Genomic DNA, 23,554 nt, shown 5'->3' with positions numbered 1-23,554 from the left:
CCATCGAGTCCAGCCCCCTGTCCCAATGGCAGGACCAAGTACTATCTAAACCATCCCTGATAGACATCTATCTAACCTGTTCTTAAATATCTCCAGCGATGGAGATTCCACAACCTCCCTTGGCAATTTATTCCACTGTTTGACCGCCCTGACAGTCAGGAACTTTTTCCTAATGTCCAACCTAAACCTCCCTTGCTGCAGTTTAAGCCCGTTGCCTCTTGTTCTATCCTCAGAGACCAAGAAGAACAAGTTTTCTCCTTCCTCCTTATGACTCCCTTTTAGATACCTGAAAACTGCTATCATGTCTCCCCTCAATCTTCTCTTTTTCAAACTAAACAAGCCCAATTCTTTCAACCTTTTTTCATAGGTCACATTCTCTAGACCTTTAATCATTCTTTTCACTCTTTTCTGGACCCTCTCTAGTTTTTCCACATCTTTTTTGAACTGCGGTGCCCAGAACTGGACACAATACTCCAGCTGAGGCCTAATCAGCGCAGAGTAGAGCGGAAGAATGACTTATCGTGTCTTGTTCACAACACACCTGTTAATGCATTGATGACCTACCAGAAAACACTATCCTAGCCACCATGGATGTAGAGGATCTCTATACCAACATCCCACACAAAGATGGAATAAATGCTGTCCAGAACAGTATCCCTGATGATGCTACAGCTCATCTGATGGCTGAGCTCTGTAACTTTATCCTCACACACAACTATTTCAGATTTGGTGACAATATATACCTTCAAATCAGTGGCACAGATATAGGTACCCGCATGGCCCCTCAATATGCCAATATTTTCATGGCTGACGTGGAACAGTGCTTCCTCAGCTCTCGTCCACTAACACCCCATCTCTGCTTATGCTACATTGATGACATTGTCATCATCTGGACCCATGGGAAGGAGACTCTGGAGGAATTCCACCGGGACTTCAACAACTTTCACCCCCACATCAACCTAAGCCTGGAACAGTCTACACAGGACGTCCACTTCCTGGACACCACGGTGCTAATACGCGATGACCACATCAATACCACCCTGTACCGTAAACTCAAGCTCGAAACTTTTCTATTAGTCTATAAGGTGTCACAGGACCCTTCGTTGCTGTTAACTGTTGTAGGCATCATGGCAAACTTTGAAGCTGGATAACAAGGAGGATTTACAGGAGCTCCTCCCAGGCACAAGGGCAGAATGGCAGAAAGCACAAAGGTGCTTGTATAGCAAGTAGGTGGTGAAGGCTTTCATTATGGGCCTATTGGAGATGAGCATCTTCACAGCCAATTAGAGATAGAGGGCAGGTACTGAAAAGGAAGGGCTTTGACCATAAAACAAGCCATTTATGTTTGATACCATTGAGAAAGGGGACTAGTGGAAGGAAATCAAAGAAAGGGGTGACAGATTAAGCAAATAATCTTTGCAGCCACATTCTGAATAGATCTGAAAAGGGTCTGACTGCATTTGTCACAGCCAAAAAGAAGGAAGTTGCAGTAATGGAAATACAGGAGAGAGCATTTTAACAGCATAGATGGATGAAAAATTATTTCTTAGAGATGTTATTAAGAAAGAATTATCAAGACTCATCCAACATAATAACATTAAATAGCTACCCAAACATTATTCAATCCCTACACAAGTTACATGCATTTTTCTCATTGACACGGTGACCTCAAAATAGGGGCAAAGCATATCCTTGACCCTATATTGCACCAGCTGCTGGCAGTGTCCAGAAAGCCAGTCTACCTTTGCCTGCCATCCATCAGTGAGGCTCTCTCTCTTGCTGTCACAGAGGTTGTGCAAAACTCAGCAAACAACTATCCCAGGAGGCAGATACAGCTCCGCAGCTTCTAGACTTATCATGAGGCATCTCCACCCGTCCTTTAGTCACACAGTCAAATGCCTTTCTGTAGCTAATCACGCTCCAATGGGTCCTGAAATGGCATTCAGCCCAGGATCTCCCCAGTCTATCCTTGAGACCATCCTGTTTCTATTCAAGGATTAAAAAACAGGACTCCCTTAGCTCCTATCAATATTCCTTAATCAGTCACAATTGAGAAATGTGAAAAACAAATCCTGCTACCTCTCTCTGGGACTGAAGAACCTAGCAGCGTTTCCAGATCTTGTCAGCCTGGGGAGCAGAAGAAGGCAAGTGACTGCCAGTAATTGAAAGCAGATTTCTGACACAGAAGTGCAGAGCATGCAGCCGTCATTTTCTTCACATGAGTTTCTACATTTGTAATTCATTTTCAACTGGCTGCATCTCTTATCAGTGAAAGTAAACTAAAGAATGAAACAAGCACTGCAAGGAATAAACTAATCCTCGGGGATCAGCAAAAGAAATACTGTTTGTGCTCAGTGGACTTGTTAATATGAAATTAAACCATAGAACAGCCCAGAACTGATACTGCTCTCTGTTTTTTTCTCTCCCCACACTCATGCGTATAAACAAAATCATAACATCTAAACCAGACAAAGCTGGAAGAAAGGAAAACAATGGCACTAACCCAAAACACATCCCAAAGGATTAATGTCAGTAACACTTTATTGGAAGTATGTTTTAATCCCAAACGGGAGCAGGACATCTTTTGAAATATACATAGTTACACTTCGATTAAGCATTAGAAAATGAGACAGAGAAAAATGAAACATCTCAAGAGGATCCCAACCAGTAAAATCAATACAACTTAATTCCCTGCTTAGAAATCTATTACCCTCAATGCTAAATTTATGTAACTGCTATATGATTGTTTAAATTACATGGCTTTCACTAAGGCAGCAGGGCAAGCTTACCAAAACTCAAAGCCCTAAAACTCTCTACCCAACTTGACAATGGTTATGGACACTCTCTTTGAGGGTAGGTGGCCTGGGTTTTATTTCATCTGAAGTCCTTCTTTGGACCTTTCAGTGGCACCAATTTTGATATTTCTTTGGGGAGTGGGGGCAAATCGTCCCAGAGCCAGGATCTCAATCGGGTGCCTGTTCGGTCCCCACACCTTCCTCCTACAGAGGCCTGGGTCTCCCCTGACTGGGCAGTCTTCTCTCTCTCTTACCCACTGAGTCCATAAGTCAGTGCCACAAGAAGCCAAGTTCTCAGCAGACTCCCCTGCACTCCACCATACAAGAATAAACTCCCTGAGCACCAGGTTATACCACTATTTTGCCCAGCTACCTCCCCATCTGGACCCAGAGGAGGTCGGCTGAAGTTTGAATGGTTTCACAGCCCTGTGTGCCAAGTCACAGTGCCATGTGCCAACATTTATTTTGACCACCTCTCTGTCTGTAGCAAGGGGCAGCTGGGTCACATTCCAAGGGCATTGCATAACACAGGCCATGAAATAAATGCAGTCCAAAGAAAGTGGTTGTTAGGGAGCTCAATCCCCTTCCAGCCTAGTCAAAGCCCAAACTCATCTGCATTCCTGGCTGCTCACTGCACAGCCAGCAGCCTCACCAGGCTGGCTCCCAAAATAATATTTTGCAATACGATGGTGTAAGTGCAGGCAGACACTCCAGGATGGAGTCGTGTTGCATCAGTTCATGGCCGCACATGCTGAGAACACTGTGTCTTTGGCTTCAGGCCTAACAGAACAACAGCTGTAAATTATCACTTTTTAATACAGGAGGTCTCAAACCTCACTGCACCATGACCCTCTTCTGACAACAAATATTACTGCAGGATCCCAGGATTGGGAACCAAAGCCTGAGTCTGCCCAAGCCCCATGACCTCATCCGAGGGGGCCAAAACTCTAGCCCGTCAATTTCAGCCCAAAGTAGATGGGTGGGAGGGAAGGTTGTAATCTGAGCCTTGCTATCCAGGGCTGAGGCCCTTCCACTCAGGCTTCAGCCAGATAGGTTGGTGTCAGGCTTCAGTCTGGACTCCAGCAAGTCTAACTCCAGCTCTGGCAACCCCATTAAAACGGAATCCTGACCCACGCTGGGGTCTGACTTCACAGTCTCAGAACTGCTCGAATTCAGCCCTTGTTGTGACCTAAACGAGACATGAGCTCATACTGATTTCTGAGCACACACCCCGCTGGATGCTCTATACAGAGCTGAAGAGTCACTGTTAAGGCAGGAGTGTTTTATTTACTACGAGCAGATGTACCCAGCATTTGCTCAGCTCTTCCACCGAAGCAATTTTTTGAAAATAAATGACAAACGTACATGCTATTTTCTATTACACTATTTTTCAAAAGTGAAGAAAGCTGACAGCTGGAGGTGGTGAGCAAGGGCATCATTAGCAGTGAGGCAGGGCGGGGGTGGGTGGCTTAGGGCAGCGGGTCGGCAGGGGCTCAAAGCAGGGGGGAGCTCAAGGCGAGGGGAGGGAGATGCAGAAGTCAAAACAGATGGGGGGGCAGAAACTGGGGAAGGGGTCTCAGGGAGGGGCTTGGGAGGCAGTAGTGAGGATAGTGGGGCCACTTACCTACAGGAATGTGGATGGTGCTGCTGCAGTGGCAGCTCCTCCCAGGGGGCCAGAGCTGTGCTCCCCAGCCAATGGCTTCTTCTGCGGGGGTTGGGGCTGCACTCCATGGCCAGTGTATCCTCCTAGGAGGGAGGGATCTGGGGCTGTGTGCTTGTTGGGTGGTGTCTGGTGCTCTGAAGGCCTGTGGGGAGGCAGCCCCTGGGCGCAGCCCCCCAGCCTACTGCTGCCCCCCAGGCTGCAGCTTCTCCACAGCATCTTTGCTTGGGGTAGTCACCACACCATCCTGCAGACTGTTAGCGGATGGGGCAGTGCTCTGTGGACTGACCCCAGCCTCTAGCTACAACACCCCTTCTGACCCTGAACTGAAGTGGGAGGGAGGCATTTTGGGGGCTACCCCCCACCTCCAGTGCCCCCTGTAATGCTTGTTGGGGTTGGGAGGTTAGGGCTGTGGGGCTTTGCTTCCCTCCTGCAAACCCTCCTCCTCTTTATGCCCCTCCCTTTCACCTCCTCCCCCATCTATCCCCTCCCTTTCTGTGGTCTGGGAAATCCTGGGATTTCAGGCATTTCCCACTTTCCAGGCACAACCAACCTTGGCTAAAGTTAGGGTAAGAGGAAGCTGCATATCAAACACTGAGGTCATAGCTCTTATCATTTAAGTACAGTTCTTGAACAAACATAGACAGACAGACAGACAGACAGATTCTGTTGCCCTTACTCATGCTAACGGATCCACTCACTGAGGAGGTCCACCAAGAACAATAACTAAAATACACTCACCCCTCATTAAACGAGTACTTTATTTACGAGTACTCACTTAAACAAGGGACACATATACCTACCTTAGTTCACTTGATGAGTGAACTCCCCCCACTGATATGAGACTAATCCCCTCCCCGCGGCTCCAGCCCCCCATAGTCTGACCACCCCCATGCTGACCCCATGGCCCCAAACCGTGGCAGCCAGATGCCCCGTCAGCCCTGCAGCCTGACCCCCTGCTGGCCTCGTGCCCCAAACTGTGGCAGCCTGAACCCCCGCAGCCCTGTAGCCTGACCCTTCCACTGACCCCTTGGCCCCAAACCACGGCAGCCAGACCCCCCTGCCGGCCCTGTAGCCTGAACCCCTGCTGTTCCCAGGGCCCCAAACTGCAGCAGCCTGACCATCCCGCCAGGCCCGTGCCCCAAACTGCAGCAGCCTGAACCCCCCTACAGCCCCACAGCCTGAACCTCGCTGCCAGCCCTCCAGTTTCATAGCCTGACTGCCCCACCAGCCCCACAGCCCCAAACCTCGGCAGCCTTAAAACCCCTGTTAGTCCTGCAGACCTAAAGCACCGCAGCCTAAATGCCCCCCCGCCGGCCCCACACCCCCCAAACTGCCTCAGTCTTAACCCTCCCACTAGCCCTGCTCACCTAAACTGCCACAGCTTGAACCCCCCTGCCCACCCGTGCCCCCCCATAGACCCAACCCGCCACCAGATTTTCGCCCTCCCTCCCGCTCATGGCCCCAAACTGCCCCCAGCCTTTAACCCTCCCCAACCCCTTCCCCTCCCCCACAACCCAAGGTTCACTTACCTTTCAAAAGCAGCGCCATCTGCTGCCACACCTTCTGGAGTTAGGAGCACTAGGAACCAATCAGAGACTTTTACATGTATTTTAATGGTAATTTAATGTCCCTTTGACGAGTTTTTGCCTAAGAGCAGAAAGTTGAGAACCAATTGTGCTCGTACAGCCAGGGATGAGTGTATATCAGAATCTGGCCTATAGAAATCACATTTCATAACAATGAGCTGTATCCTCAGCTGATGTGAAACAAGACATTTCATTGGTTCAAAGACGCTACCACAATAGACACCAGCTGAAGATGCAAGCCAGTATTTTTTTTAAAATAAGATTTTTGACATGTTCAAATATACAGTATATGCTATATAGGTTAAATACATGGAAGATTAATGTTTACAATATGCTGGAATCAAATAAAACATTACCAATAAAAGTTGAATTGTAAATAGTATGTTTTACTGAAAGCTCCAGCTACTGAATACATTCACTGTTTCTTGTTCTTATTTGGAGTAATTACTATGCCCAGGTGGTGTCTCTTTATTCTGTCACTTCACTTCCAATAATTCTAGCTTATTAATCGTATCTAAATTTTTTTTTCCTGAATTTCTGTTTGTTGTACTATTGTTTCTTTTTGGCACAATAAATCTTCCATCCAGTCTTTAATATTTCAGCACTTCTTGATAGGCAAGAAACAGATATTTAAAGATTTAAATGGTTCTGTCACTTCCAGAAACAGTTGCATTGTTAAAAATGTGTCGTGTTTACGTGATTTAGGCTACGTCTACACGTGAAGCCAACATCGAAATAGCTTATTTCGATGTAGCAACATCGAAATAGGCTATTTCGATGAATAACGTCTACACGTCCTCCAGGGCTGGCAACGTCGATGTTCAACTTCGACGTTGCACGGCACCACATCGAAATAGGCGCTGCGAGGGTACGTCTACACGCCAAAGTAGCACACATCGAAATAAGGGTGCCAGGCACAGCTGCAGACAGGGTCACAGGGTGGACTCAACAGCAAGCCGCTCCCTTAAAGGGCCCCTCCCAGACACAGTTGCACTAAACAACACAAGACACACAGAGCTGACAACTGGTTGCAGACCCTGTGCCTGCAGCATGGATCCCCAGCTGCTGCAGCAGCAGCCAGAAGCCCTGGGCTAAGGGCTGCTGCCCACGGTGACCATAGAGCCCCGCAGGGGCTGGAGAGAGAGCATCTCTCAACCCCCCAGCTGATGGCTGCCATGGAGGACCCGGCAATTTCGACGTTGCGGGACGCGGATCGTCTACACGGTCCCTACTTCGACGTTGAACGTCGAAGTAGGGCGCTATTCCGATCCCCTCATGAGGTTAGCGACTTCGACGTCTCGCCGCCTAACGTCGAAGTTAACTTCGAAATAGCGCCCGACACGTGTAGCCGTGACGGGCGCTATTTCGAAGTTAGTGCCGCTACTTCGAAGTAGCGTGCACATGTAGACACAGCTTTAGAGTCTCATACTGAGGTGGTGGAAAAAATTTTATCATGGGGATGCTGCTGGTGGAAACCGCAGAAGCCATATATGCGGTGTTTCTTATTACAGCTTGAAGCTGAGGGTGCAGTAGCACCCAGAGCAACCCTAGCCCCAGCACCCCGGTCTGTTCATGCTCCTGTTGAAATCAGTGCTGTTGGCTTCAAGGAAGGCAATGAAAAGGTAGTTCAGCTTGGTTCCTGCCACAGAGCATACGTGGATTCTTGAGGCTGACCCTGACTATCTGACTGCACCTGCTACCTACGGGGAAGAATCTGTAACCTTGTTTCCTCAAAGCCTTTGGAACACTGTCGGAGAAACGGGTTCATGTGAGCTAGGACTGAGCCCCAGCACCTCTAGGCTGGGTAGATCTTAGCAATGGCACTGGAACTGAGGAAGGAGGGTGTTGGAAGAATGGGATCCTCCCACTTATTGAAAAGGGGGGGCTGTCCTGTCCGAGGCTCGACCCCATTCCTTCCCCCTTCTTTTCCCTCTCTGGTCAGGCCAGCATGGGGCCCAGCTGGGGAGCCCTGGCAGCTGTGAGGAGCAATTGTGGACCCTTACGTGTCTGAGGCTTAGGGGACTGAGAGCAGTCTCTGCCCCCCACCCACTCCCCACCAACCTAAGGGCAGATGGAGTTGGAGACTCTGCGATTGTACACTGGCTCCCCACAATGGCCCGCACAGTTCTTCCCGAGCTGGTTGCAGCTGGGTGGTTTTGGAGCTGTGGCCCAGCTGTGGTAAGAGCCATGCAGGTAGATATGAGCAGCTGCAGTGTGAATCCTTCACTTTCCGTGGGTGGGCGGGCAGGGACCCAGGCCAGGGGCTGCTGAGGCAACTCACATCACAGGCAGAAGAAAGGCCACCCACAAATCTGCAAGGCAACCTGCCTGGCTCATATGGCCCAGCTGCATCTCCAAAATGCCGCCCCTCCTGTGGGGAGACGCACACGGACACCTGTGGAAAGTGGGTTCCTCCACCTGCCCTAGGCAAGGTTAGCAGGGAGAGAGGCAGGGGGCTACTTTGAGCGCTACCCACCCCGCTCCTGGTTCCCACTCCAGCTTCTGGGTTGGCTGAGGGCAGAGTCTCAGGAGAGTAGGGGCCCCTGACCCTCACACTTGAAGGAGGGCTTCAGCACCCTTAGTTCATTGCCTTCACTCCTCAGGGATGTAAAAGTAAAAAAATTGCTTGAGTCCAGGTACCTCTTTCATTGCAAATTAAGTATCAAGGGGACCTACTGTACCCTGTGCAGAATCTTTCCATCAGAGGAGCGGTACTGTCAGCCGTTCAGATCTTTAAAGAGGCCAAGTTGCCCCAGACAACACAGTAAAGAGGTTGTCAGCAAACTAAAAATTTCTTTCCCTTTCACCTCTTCCAGGAAACAGCTCAGTCATTTGCATGTATATTTTCAACATTTTGAAATTTATTTCACATTTTTGCTTCAGGACCAAACATACATTTTAAAATGAGAGACAGAAAGCCACACCCAGCATAGCTAATATTCTGGTGGTCAGGACATGCAATCCTGCTGTTAACGTCCCAGGTTCAAACACTACTCTGCCTGGTTTGGAGCATGGTCTTGAACCCAAAGGGTGCATCTACACTTGCATTCCTCTTTTGAAAGAGGCATGCAAATGAGGTAAATCAAAATGCAAATGAGGCACAAATTAGAATGTTTGATACCTCATTTGCATATTCTAATTTCAAAAGAGCTTCTTTTGAAAGAAGAAAGCCAACATAGATGCTGCTCTTTCAAAAGTAAATCCCATCGTCGAAAGAATCTTTCTTCCCAAGGATTCTTTCGAAGATGTGTTTACTTTCGAAAGAGCAGCATCTGCACTGGATTTCTTCTTTCGAAAGAAGCTCTTTTGGAATTAGAATATGCAAATGAGATGCCAAACATGCTAATTTATGCCTCATTTGCATTTTCTATTTACCTCATTTGCATACCTCTCTCGAAAGAGGAATGCCAGTGTAGATGCATCCAAAATGTCTATACCCCAGGCAAGTGATCCAACCACCAGTGTTTTGACAATTTTAGGGTGGGTTTTATTTAGTTGCTCCTGTTAGTGTTGTTCCACGTGGAATACAGAATTCAAAAATTCACTGGAATGCAATATAAGAATATGCTGAAGGCACACATGAAAAAAATGCAGCATTGATGTCAACACTTGGGAGTACCTTGCCCAGAACCATCCCCAGAGGAGAGCAGTAATCTGTGATGGGGTGGCACAATCTGAGAGGTGCTGCAGCAGTGCAGATGAGGAGAGGCAGAAAAGAAGAAAAGAGCTGCAAAAACTGCCCCACAGTCCTCCAACAGCTACCAGCTCCGCCCCTTCTGTGATAAGACCTGTTGCTCCGGAATTGGACTGATCAGCCATCAACAGACTCACAAATAGGAGGGTGACATGAAGACGTCCTACTTTTTATCAAGTGACTGCCAAAAGAATAAATAATTTGCATATTCATTGGAATGGGGACCAAAGTCTCATTCTGACTAGCAAAATCCACCCTGGACCTGAGAGATTCTTTGCAATGAACATTTTGGTATTGATGGTGCAGTACTTGCTGACAGATAACTGTTTCGTTTTCTGGTTTGTTTCCCCTGACTGGGGCTTCTGGTGCTACTGTAAGAAATAATAAATAACTAATACTTTATGAAAATATGTAGCAGTATAGAACATGTCATTCCTGAATTACAGAGTCAGTACATTGTTATTACAGATTATTCAGGTACATTGTACAGTAAATCTGACCAGCACACTAGTGCTTACAAGGTTGTTACAGAAGAGAAAGGAAAAAAAAAAGCACTCTCTTTAACCTCAGAGTATAGGACAAGAACCAATGGGCTTAATGTGCAGCAATGGTGGGCTTAGGATTTGATATTAGGAAAAACTTCCTGTAAGAGTGGTTTAGGCACTGGAATAATTGTACAGGGAAGCAGTGGAGTCTCCATCAACGATATTTTTAAAAAGCAGGTTAGATAAACTCTGTCAGGGATGGTCTAGATATACTTAATCCTGCCATTCAGGGAACTAGACTCGATGTCCCCTTCTCACCCTATGATTCTATTATTTCCTTCCCTCCTTCCTTATTATTTCAAGATTCCTAAAAAAATATTGAGATCAGGACACATACACACAGCAGAAAGTTGTAATTATAACAAAAGAAAGATTTAGTAATAGAAAAAATGACTATAGGATCACAGGAGCATGAAGTGTTTTAGGGCTTAGTTTCAATTTTGACTTCCCACTCTGCTCTTAGTCAAATGCTGGGCCAGAGTTCAGGAGTCTGACGGCGGGTCTGGGCAGAGAGTAGGTTTCAGGAGTGGGCTGGGGCATGGGGATGGGGGATCTGACTGTAAGGTAGGGTATGTGAAGGGGGTGTGAGTGCAGGGGTGGGACAGAAGATAGGGTGCAGGAATAGGCTGGGGGTTCTAGAAGGGAGATAGGGTGAAGGAGTGAGCTGAGATTGGGGGTCTAGAAGGGAGATAGGAGTGGTCTGGAGGTTGGTGGTATAGGCAGGAAGTAGGGTGCAGGAGGAGATGGGTGACATGGGCAGGAGGGGTCTGAGTGGGAGGCTGGGTACAGGAGCAGGCCAGGGGTGGGGTTCCGGGTGGATGGTAAGGTGCAGAAGTGGAGTGGGGAAGCAGGTCTGGGAAGGAGGGTGTGTATGAGGCTGATGCAGGTGCTTACCTGTGCAGCTCCCCAGGGGCATGTGTGGCGCTTTGCCTCCTGCCGCTCATAAGCACCATCTCCCGCTGCTCTCATTGACCATGATTCTGGCTGATTGGAGTAGTGGGGGAAGTAGCTCCTTGCACTGCCATTGCCCCAGCCAGGGGAGAGGGTAACAGCAGTGTGCAGAGCTACTATCTCCCTTCACCAGGGGTGCCTTAATCAGGGCTCTCCAGATCCAGCCCACAGGTCATATGTTCCCTGCCTCAGCATTAGCTCATCCAGTCCAACCTTACGTATAGCACAGGCCATCAAATTTAAATCCGTTCCTCCTTATTGACCTCAATACTTTGTTTGTTGAACACAGTTGTCACCAACTGGTTGATCACAATTGATTGTCTGGTCATGGAGGGTCTCCCAGGGAATCGGTATTGGCAGACTCCCTATTTGCCCCCGACCCAGACCACCAGCCCATTCCCAGAAATGACCAGCATGGGGTTTCAGCATGCTGCTCCTGCCTGCAAGCACACTCCCTGCAGCTACCATTGGCTAGGAGTAGGAAACTGCAGTCAGTGGGAGCTGAGGTGGCCAGAGGAGCAGCTCACAGAGCCACATGGCTCTTGTCCTCTACCCTCAGGGCCAACGGGGTTTGTTGGCCCCTTCCAGGAGTGGCATGGATGCAGGGCAAGCAGGGAATCTGCCTCAGCCTTGCTGTGCTGCCAACCAACAGCTGCCCATGGTAACTGTCACTCAGCAGAAGGCTGCACACCAGCTCCAGCCCCTTCCAATAGCCAGCACCCCGTACCCAAATCCTGCACCTCAAGCCCCAGACCTAATCCCCCTACCAAAGCTAGTTTTCCAGATCACTTCCTGCACCCTGAACTCCCTCCTAGAACCCAAGCATCTACCCCTTCCCAAAACCCCGATCAGCTCAAGCATCCATACCTCCTTCTGCACCCTAACCCCGCTCCCAGGCTGAGTTCAGAGCCTCCTCCCACTTTACGAACCCCTTGTCCCCAGCACGGAGCCTGCATCCCCTCCTGATCCCTGTTCCAGCCCAATGACAGTGAGTGAGGGTGGGGAAGAGTGAGCAGTGTGTGGCTTCAGAGATGGGGCAGGGTGTTGAGGAAGGGGCAGGGTACTTCTTGGGTTGGTGTTAAATTCAGAAAGTGAACTTGGGCATAAAAAGGGTGGAGACCATGGGTCTAAAGCATATTTTCCAGAAAGACATCCAGCCTTGATCTGAAGAATACATTTCTCCCTTTGAAAACAACAGGAAGTTCTGTGGCACCTTATGGACTAACAGAAATTTTGGAGCATAAGACCCACAAGATGCATAAGATGACTCATGCATCTGATGAAGCGGGTCTTTGCCCACAAAAGCTTATGCTCCAAAATCTCTGTTAGTCCATATGGTGCCACAGAACTTCTTGTTGTTTTTGAAGATACAGACTAACATGGCTACCTCTCTGACACTTTTCCCTTTGGTAGTCTGTTCCAATGGTTAATCACCCACCCTTGTTAATAGTTTGTACCTTAGTCTCATTTGAGTTTGCCTGGTATCAGGTTCCATTCATTGGTTATTTGTATGCCTAAAGGATTTCAAAGTCAGCTTCAAGTCCCTTTTTTGACCCCCAAATCCCAAGGCTATCTAGGTCCAGGCCTGTCCTCAGTGTAACTCAGTGTAAGCTATGACAGCCCGACCTGTCATAGTACAAGAGCCCCTTTACTCTGTATAGACTTCCAGTGCCAGGCCTTGCTCATGTGGGTAGTCTGACTGCTAGCATGAGTGACTGTTGTGAGGGACCCTAAAACCTTGAATGTGGCTCCTTCTGAATAAGATCACTCACTGGGTGACAATCTGGAACTCTTCCTTTTTGCCATCACTAAACAAATTCACGAAACGGAAAAATACTGATTTGGAGTTGATTTTCAAAGGTACACCTAAAAGGTATGGCTTTTTTTTTTTTTCGGCAATGTCCTGGGAAAAACCTTATTGAGATAAATAAAACCATATCAAATTATGGAGCTCATTGTGGTGAAATGTAAATGTTTATGTGTTACTGTATGTAATTTACCAGAAGCCATGACAAATCTTAACCTGGGAAAGTGTTATGAGCCTCCAAGCACTCTTTCAACAAAAAGAATGAACTTCCAGTGGCATAGGAATTACTAGGAAGGAGAGGAATGTAACTGCCCACTCCGGCCCAGATCTTTTAAAGCTTTTGCCCTTTGGAGGGGACTTTTGTCTGTGAATTTACCTGTTCCCCAGCATAAAGAACTAATTCACTGATTCATAACCTCTTGTTCCGAACCAAAAGAGTTACAAACTGGCAACCACTAAGAAACTGGGGGTAGGATTTGAAGAACTGTTCACCAGCCAGAGCTCTTGCTCTTAGTGTGCGTGTACATTCTTTTATTGGTTTTAATATGTTTTCTCCACAGTCTGTGCTTTTCCCTTAAGTATCAAAGTGTTTGCTTAGAAAGAGTTGTGTGGTAACTTATACCTGTGGGTAATTACTGTGTTTCTAGACTCTAAGGAGAAGCCTAAGCAGGCGTGCTCAGTCAGTCTGCTGAAGAATTCACAATGTAGGCAGAAAACTATGCAGCCTGAAAATACCCCAGTCATGAAGGAGAGACGTATGTCTCCACCCAAGAGAGGTGATGGCTGAAGAGCTAGAAGCCTAAAGCTGGTGCCATTGCTGGACTTTCAAGGGAGAGCAGAGATGCAACTGCTCTGGACTGTGACAACACAAATGGGAGTTAGGTGACAAACTCCTATTGTCTTTCAATGGGAGTTATGTGTCCTTCGTGAGGATGAAATTCTCCCTCCTCAGCTGCAAACGAAGAACTTCAAAACGTTAATCATTAATCCCTCATTACGAAATCTGTTTATATTTTATTTGGAGGAGTTAAAATACACAAGGTTTTCAAAGTAATGTCCTGAGTTTCACGGTTGTGAGTCACACCATTCAATGACAAGGCAAAAAAGAAAAGCTTTATGAGAACTTATTATATTACTAGCAGAAACCACTCAAATGATTGCATTGTGCAGATAGACATTTGAGGCCCAGTCCAGCAAACACACTATATTTCAAAGTCCCATTACCTATTATTGGACAGATTTTATCTGATGGATGCACCATGAGCCTAATTCAAACCCCAATGAAATCAATAGCAGTTATTCCATTGACTTCAAAAGTTGTGGATAAGGCCCCTTATCATGTAGCTTTTCAGCTTTAACCTGCTCAGAAGGGAGGGGAAAAAAAAGGGGGGAGGACATACAGGAAACCCAAACAGATGTTAACATAGATGGGTAATCCTAATTCACAGTACATAAAAAGTACAAATAAATAAGAGGCAATTAATTTTCTCAGTTCATTTTTTCCTTACTAATAGAAAAGTGCGACTTGAGACATCTTAATATTTTTACATAGTTCACTCATTCAGCTTTGCCAGCAGGGCTGAATCATCAATCTTTAAAAAAGATTGACTGTAGATGAATACTACATCTCGTCCATGCAGGCCCACTCCTGAGAACCACTGAATATTCATGCAGCAGTGTCAAACTGAGTTTAATACCACGCTGCCGTTGAGAGTTTGCCTTACGGCATTTATTCAGGGAGAACAAAGAGGTTCACATTTTGTCTCCTTTGACTGATCTACAGATTCCAATGGAATCATGCAAAATATTTCTGTACATGAAACATTCATCAGGGCTGGGGTTAAATGCAGCCGCATTAATAACTCAAATCATAAAGCTTAACTGACCTTTAATCACGTTGGTGTCCACTAATGTAGCTGTCCCAGTCACATCATCCTCATTCTCCCGGTGCACTAAATCATTTTGACAACTAACTTGTAATTCAGCTTGATCTGAGCACAGCCTCTTAGTGGTGTCTACATAGAAATTCTGAAATTACACAGAACAGTGAGATTGATTTCTTGCACACATCCTTAGTTCAAACTGGATACTCTTCACAAATGTGACAAGGAAGAGCATCAGTCATATTTTAGATCATTTCTGTGGATTTGGAACATGAATCTACTGTTTGTCAAAGTTATAAATAACTTTTACTACAGTGTTACCCTTGGAGGCATGTATGCCACAAAGAAACATGACTAGAATACAAAGATATTCCAGGTACAGCAAATTACATTTAAGACATATTTCATAGCTTCCCTCTCTCTTGTGTATGTGAGAAAGATTTCCTTCTCTATTTCTGTTCAAATAGCTTTCTTTTCAGTCAATGTTCTCACTGTATTGCTATTTAATGAGTTTTATTATACAGGACATGACAAATTTTATACACAAACATATGTACATGTGGCTGGCATTTCAATTATATATATTTATATTTATCCTTAATAAAATGTTGGCTGTGCTTAGGCAGTAGTTACATGCAATTATAGTGTAAATATATTGTAGTTATGGTTTTGATAACTTATTCATGTGATCAAAAGCAAAACTGCAATGCATTTATATTGTAATTGCGTGTAAGTACTGCCTAACCAGTCACCATTTTACAAAGTATAAATATGTATAACTGAAATGCCAATCAATTCAAAATAGAGCAGCACATCCAGCTGAGATGCAAACTAGTGAATAAGAGCTAAAGATCAAAATCTACCTACTTGTGCAAAAAGCATAGCCCTTCTGCATCTGATCAGCTTTGTGCCATGCAGTTAAAATAATCCTGACACAAACAACTGAATGAAAATGCTGCAATATCAGAGCAAACAGTGAAAGAGGAAAAACAAACCAACACGTTCTGGGGCTCACTTATACGCATTTTTTTAAAATAAACACTGGAAGACATATCAGTAGGGGCTCACTGCATCATAAGATTCTGTACAATGTTATGTAGTGCAACTTGCACAATGTTGTGCAGTACAGTTCGTAATCGTGAAAGAACCTATGAAATCAAGCAAAACTTGAAGCAGTGGTAAAACTCACAAGGACCTCAGGGATTTGAGGAAACAGAAATAAAGTTGAACACATTAGAAAGAAGACCAGAATTGTCAGAATAAAGGAAAGGAAAGGGAAAGACAGTACGCTATTATAACTGAGCCGTATTCTTTGTCAATGGATAGAGGCATAGCTCCAGTGAAGTAGAGAGAGCTCTGCCATTATGCACTAAAAAATAATGGGGTTATCTTTGCCAATAAGATTTCTTCTTCTTCATGTGTATTGCACCATTTCTACAAGTATCACCAACTTGACACCACTCTGTCCTGACCATAGCTATATAAGTTTTAAAAAATATGCAAATTTTAGCCAAGGAAAAAAATTAACACATTTCAAAACACAAATGTACAAAGCTTTCAATAAATTTGTCACAGCCTTTATAACCATGGGGCATTTTCATAGTTCACATTAAAGATGAATGATAAAGAAAAATTAAATGGAGCTCAATTTACACACAGTTTGTCCCCAGAGCCCAGATGGTCATGGATATTACAGAATAGAAATAAGTTCTAAATTAATCTTTATTCAGTATTTACGAAATTAAGAAACTCTTGAGAATGTACTAACTAACTGAAGGGTCCTGTGGCACCTTATAGACTAACAGAAAAGTTTTGAGCATGAGCTTTTTGGATTTCCGAGACCAGCATCTGATGAAGTGAGTCTGTGCTCATGAAAGCTCATGCTCAAAACTTTTCTGTTAGTCTATAAGGTGCCACAGGACCCTTTGTTGCTGTTACAGATCCAGACTAACACGGCTACCCCTCCAATACTAACTAACTGAAATACTGAATATGAGACAGTTGGTTTGTGTGTCTGTCCATCTGTTTGTCTGTCTGTTCAAGAACTCCTGAACAGTAAGAGCTAGGATTACCAAATTTGGTATGCAATATCCTCTTATCATAACTTAAAGCAAAGTAAGAATTTGGTTGTGCCAGGAAAATGGGATGTGCCTCGAATGGGATTGTCTCTCACAACATGGAGGGGGAGGATTCTTCTCTATAATGAGCACATGGGAGCAGCAGGGGTATGGGACACAAAGCAAGGAGAGTTATGTTGTATAACCACAGAGGGGTAGCAAGGGTCCAGAAATGGAGACCAGGTTATCTATAACCCCATTGGGGCAGCAGAGGACAGTAGTGGCAGTCAGTAAAAGGGACTATATCTACTATACATATTTGAGAGATTCTGTCTGTCTCTCTCTCCAGCTGGGGGATATGCACCCCCCTCCCAGCTGCACCCACTTCATCTGCAGTAGCTACGGAGAAGCACATCTCACCTCCTCCAAGATGCTGCAGTGAGGGCTGGGGTTCTCTGCTCTCCCCAGAGCAGCCTCCATACGGAACCTCTCATCCCCTGCCACATACCAGAGCAATCATTTCAACGAAGAAAAACCAAAATTAATTGAGTTAAGGACCTAAGCAACATTGGGTAAATCTTCTAGTAAGAAAATATTTTCAAAGTATCTTTGTCTTTTTTCTTTTCTATTTTGATTTCCATTTTTACATGTCAATCCTAGTAAGTAACACTTGTGGTACACCCATAAGTTTTATTTTATATTGTCCAAAATAACCTAAAAACAACTCAATATCAAAAACAACCATACAGGGGCAAATCCCAAAGTTGTGAAGCATGCGATTAACACTTGTGATAATTTTATCAGTCAGTCTACTGATATAGTCACATCTTTACAATGGTTCCCCCAAGGCACTTTGCAAATAAATTAAAATTGACAGAGCTCAAACATTTAAGATGTCAAAAAATAGATTTTCCTGTCAATTTAGACTGAAATCTGTCACACACTAGCATTCCTAACTGAAATACACACGTTTACTAGATTTAAGAAATATTTAATAGTGCACCTTATAGCTAGGGTAAACCACTAGGCTACGTCTATACTACAGTCCCCTTTCGAATGGGGAATGCAAATGAGGCAAATCAAAAATGCTAATGAAGCACCAATTTACATATATCATGCTTCATTTGCATAATCACATTTTCAAAAGAGAGTCTTTCGAAAGAGGAACAGCCATGCAGACGGGGTTCTTTTGAAATAAAACCCCATTTTTCAAAAGTACCTTTCTTCCTAATTTTTTTCAGGGAGAAGTGTGCTTTCAGAAACAGGATTTTACTTCAAAAGAACCCTGTCTACACTGCTCCTTTTCCTTCCAAAGACTCTCTTTCAAAAATGCAGTTATGCAAATGAAGCTTGCAATAGGTAAATCGGTGCTTCATTTGCATTTTCATTTTGCCTCATTTGCGTTCCCCTTTTGAACTAATAGTGAATGAAGACTTAGATGTGATCAAAGCAAATGTTACCTGACAACCACATAACGAGTTTAACACACAGTTTGCATGTATGCACATGCACCCATGCCTACCCTGCACCAACCAGGGTGAAAGCACCTGTAAATCTCTTCTGGGTGCTGCCTTATCACAACCCGGGTCCCTCCCAGCTCGCTCCCTGCTGGCTTTTGCCAAAGCTCAGACAGCTCTTGTTGGAGTTGCGCAGCAGGGGGCACCCCCTTACATTCACCTCTACCCTCCACTCAGCCAGTGCAAAACCAGCGAAGTCTGAAACATTTACTATTCTGCTGAATGGTAGTGCCTAAATATTTCTCAGTAATATTCAGAATGCTTTGTCTTTAATGCAAGACACCGTGCTTTAAAAGCAGTAATGGATCAAACATCAGGTTACCTCTTGTGATGTGTACCTATATTGCCACCTGTATGTTACAGCTGAGGAAACTACAGCATTTGGTTAGTGTCACACAGGAAGTGTGCGGCAGAACTGGGAAAAGAGCCAAAATTACTTCGCTTCAGCCAGTGCTTTAACCACAAGACTACATTTCCTCTCCTCTTTTAGCAATATCTACCAAAGCTGTCATCATCCAAGATGGGTAATAACATGATGCTAAGTCTGGGGGCCCCTAGGCTCTTCTGAAAGAAATCACACCAAATTACTGAAGAAACTTGATAGATCTCATGCACTTGAGACGGCACAGTTCTTCACTGAAACCTGAAACTACATTTATGCATGACGACCAAAAAATGGCTTGGTAGATAACCCAAGAAGTGTTTTCATGTTGAAAGCCTAAGCCAGAGAGATATCAGAGAGCTAGCCATGTTAGCCTATATCTTCAAAACCAACAAGAAGTCTTGTGGCACCTCATAGACTAACGGGTCATTGCCCATGAAAGCTTGTACTCCAAAATATCTGCTAGTCTACAAGGTGCCACAGGACTTCTTGTTGCTTAAGTGAGAGAGAGTGTTCCAAAAATACAAGCTATGACCACTGAAACAAGCGGCTGCAATAAGTAGGGGCCACGTTTTAAGGAAGTGTGATAAGAATGCTGTAATTCGACACATTGTAGGGTTTGTGAAAATTTTCTCTTTGTATCCAGGATAAGCTATTATTTTTATTCTTTATGTACTTATTGAATTATTTTAAGCCTTAACAATGTCAAGAAGGCTCAGAATAAAAAAGGAGAAAACCTTTGATGCCATGTCATTTTTAAAAGCTTATAAAAATGTGGGAGTAAATAAGAAACCAACAACTGTCACACTTTCTGAAAATGTTGAGCGAGATATAGTGGCATAAAACATTTGACAAAATGGTGACTTTCCAGGCAGAAAGTAAAGCTGTTATGTTATTACAAATAACTGTATTGCAGAGGAAGACTCATTTATTGGAGCAATCACTGCTGGACATGGCCCTACACTTTTGGAGTACATTTATTATGAGGCATGCATGCTATAAGATAAAGATCATAATATTTTTACTGCACTCTTTAAAGACTTGGAGCGGCACACTATTTTGTTTTCAGAAACTCAGGCTAATAGAGATATTTTTTAGCTTTGGCATATACAGTACTAGTAGAATTATCTGGCATGGCTCAGGTTCTTAACTCAATTAAGATTTGTTTGTTTGTTTGTTAAAAAAGGAAAATGTACATGCTTTATCTAAAAGATTGTATTTTTCAAAAGTACAGTGCTATTTTCATGAAGATAATTTTTATTCTGGATTTCTTAAAAAAGGGATTGTTAAAATTTGTGCATTTAATTTTAAATCAGAATTCCATCAAGTATTTTTTCTTCATCCCCATAAACTTTTATCCTTCATTGGCCGTGTCTACGAATGCAAATGGCCAGTTTACTAATGAAGCACTGAAATACATATTCACTGCCTCATTAGCATGTGGGTGGCCGCAGCACTTCAAAATTGACGCGGCTCACAGCCGCGGCTCCTTTTCAGAAGGACCCTGGCTACATCGAAGTCCCCTTATTCCTATGAGCAGATGGGAATAAGGGGACTTCGAAGTAGGCAGGGTCCTTTCGAAAAGGAGCCCTGTCTGGACGAGCCACGTGGTGGCGAGCCACATCAATTTCGAAGTGCCACAGCCGTCCGCATGCTAATGAGGTTCTGAATATGTATTTCAGCGCTTCATTAGTAAACTTCAAAATGGCCATTTCGAAGTTTTTGGCTAGTGTAGATGTAGCCATTATGTTTTAACTAAAAAAAGACTATAGACAGTTTAGTTCCCAATAACATTTTCTTCTAGTTTTCAAACCTTACGCATTAATTTAGCTATGCCAAAACAGAGCACTGTTCCACATTTCTTCATTTTGTCTCTTTTCTGTAGGGATTATTGAGCAGCAATCCTACTCCAGGTACATCCTATATTTCTGGCTCGCTTTGGTTCAGAGTCTCTTTCAACATTCACTCGATTATGTCAATTTTGAGGACTTTACTTGATTTGGTGATTCTGTCTCTCTTCTGTTTGGTTTCATGAGAATCAATCCCATTCCAGGCACATTCCATTTTCTTGGCACAACCAAACTCAAGCTGCTTTAAGTTATGATAAGAGGAAGCTGTGTACTGAATTTGGGTATGATTTATGACGAGTTCTTAATCAGACAAACAGACAACCACTTCAAAATATATAGTAGACTAACACAGCTACCCCTCTGATAGTAGACTGTATATTTAGTAGCAAAACACTTAACTGTAGCAGATATCCTTTTCAGCTGTAAGCACATACCAAAAAAGAAAAGAAAAAGACATACCAATGACATACTGAATGGGAAATTATTTTGAAATCCATAGACACCCCACTCCTTCCAAAGAAAAGAAGCAGTTTATTGACAAGCAACAAAAGTAGCTTCTGCAACAATAGGAAAGCCTAAATCTGACTGAATGTGAGCCTACTGAAAGCTATTTTTTGAAGAAAATAGGAGAGAGAGGAAGCGGTCTAACTTAGAAAAAGAATTATCTTTTTTCTTTGTTAGAGAGGGCTTTCTACAACCTTCACATCTCTTTCTGGATTTTAACTATACAAGAACTATTTCACTCCAGCTACAGGTTAAACCTCTACAAGCTGGCACTCTCAGGGCTTGGCTGGTATTAAACAAGAGAATTTGCTGGACCATGTGAGATCAATATTGTCTAGCAGCATTATGCACACTTTCGCTGTTTACTGTGCTCTTAGAAGGCATTTAGGGATAAACTACAGCTAAGTAATAGCACAGAACAATGAGAGCCAGGCCTGATGGCTATAAACAAACTTTATGAGACCATGGGAAACTTGGCCACACCCATAGTAAGTGGTTGTCCAGCTAACGGATTATGCATGTTGCCAGATGAGAGAAAGACGGACTAGAGAGGTTCAACCTGTATCACATCTCTCTTATAGGTAAAATGTAGAGCCAAAACTCTTAATTCTTATCTCTCACCAGCTGTACAAGCAGCATAAAGGATATCAAAATCAGGGTATGTCTATATTTACCATGCATTCCATGCTCCACAATCAATCCTCCAAATTTTGATTTTGCCTCATCTGTGAAGACGGGGCAAAATTGATCTCTCTGGGCTCAGCCACTGACCCTAGTACTCCACGTTATCAGTAAGGGATGGCGGCGTGAGGCTGAAGACCCCCCGATCTACACCAGGGAACAAAGTCGATCCTGACATGTCGATTCTAGCTATACTAATGGCATAACTAGAATTGCGTACTTGGGATCAACTTTGTTTCCTCATATAGCCCAAGCTTCAGATTAAAATATCGCACTGATCCACTGGACTAAATGCTAATCCCTTTCACCTGGCTGCAAATTTGGAATAACTCAATTTGTTTCAACTGAAATAACTCAATTTGTTTCAACTGAACTGCTCCAGATTTACACCTGCATACGTAATTCTAAAATTTGGCCCACTTGATACCAAGGAATAAGCAATCAGAGTGTTCAAAAGTGACCACTAGCAAAAGGATGGATTAAAATAAACGGGATAACACAACTGGAAAAGAGTGAGACACCTCATAGGAAACTTGAAATATAGCAGCAGCAGATCAGGAATTATTTATTCCATTTGGGAAAGACAATTTTTGATTGTGAATCATTGTATCCCAACGTAGCCATCTTAAATGATTCATTAGCAAGCTAAGTTAGTTTGTGTGCTAACATAATTTTTCAAGGGCAGAGTGTATCTACAGTTATGGGTACTAACAAGAAGCCCTGATTTTGTAATCAAGAATTTTAACCATCCCCCAAATATACAAATTCTAATACATGACAACAAGCCTTTATTTCCACAGTTCTTTGAGCAGCCTGAAAAAGGAATAAAGCTAGTAAAAAGATTCTTAAGAAAAGACATGGACACTAAAGAGGATCCTCATTTAGCCTCATTAGCATACAAAAGAGAAGAACTTCAGCATTCTTAGTGGTCTGCAGAACTTACAATACAGGCCTAAAGAGAAGGTTCAATGAAAAAATCAAATCTGAGAACCTGGAGAGACAGTAACAAAGTTATGACAGACTGTCAGCCACTTCATTTCAAAAGCTAGGTGGCCCACTTGGTGAAAGTTCTGGGCTTTCATTCATGGCCATTTGAGTTCAAATTCTCCCTCCAACTGCTATTACAACATATTGTCAAAAATATCCATTTAATAAAACCACGATCAATTTCGCGCTTATTTTCAGTGAGAGCCCAGAACTAGGACAAGTGGAGTATTGTAGGACCTAAAAATAAAATAATATACAAAGTCATAAGATACAGTAAACTCTTTCATATCCAGCATGCGATCATCCAGAATTCTCAAATAACCAGCATTCTAACCATAAGTAAATTTTAGTTACATTTTCCATAAAAGTGCAGTATAGTGAAAGTAAATGCAAATAAATACAGCAAATACAGTATAAGTTTACAGTGCATAATACTACTATTGTTGGTAAATAAAGTACTATTATCCAGAATATTTGAATATCTGGCAACCTCATGGTCCCAGGGCTGTGGGATATGAAAGGGTTTACTGTTTTATGAACAGACAACATTAAGCGTTTTGTTAGAGTTAAAAATAAATTAAGCAACATGTTTCCACTAGGCAACTGTAAATCTGGTATAACTTTCTTCAGGCATTGACTCCACATTGTCTCT

General features: G+C 43.9%; 1 protein-coding gene across 1 annotated transcript in view; it reads right to left on the bottom strand.

Annotated features, from left to right (window-relative positions):
* THEMIS (thymocyte selection associated) overlaps positions 1-23,554 on the bottom strand; it is a 122,175-nt gene that overhangs the window by 12,921 nt on the left and 85,700 nt on the right. The window contains exon 5 of the mRNA XM_074988776.1: positions 14,928-15,069. Within this exon, the coding sequence (XP_074844877.1) occupies positions 14,928-15,069 (142 nt within the window). The remainder of the gene's footprint in view (positions 1-14,927; positions 15,070-23,554) is intronic.

The sequence above is a fragment of the Carettochelys insculpta genome, chromosome 3, assembly GCF_033958435.1.
Source record: "Carettochelys insculpta isolate YL-2023 chromosome 3, ASM3395843v1, whole genome shotgun sequence".
Taxonomy (NCBI): domain Eukaryota; kingdom Metazoa; phylum Chordata; order Testudines; family Carettochelyidae; genus Carettochelys; species Carettochelys insculpta.
Note: the sequence above shows the minus strand (reverse complement) of the source record. Positions and strands in the feature narration are given on the sequence as shown.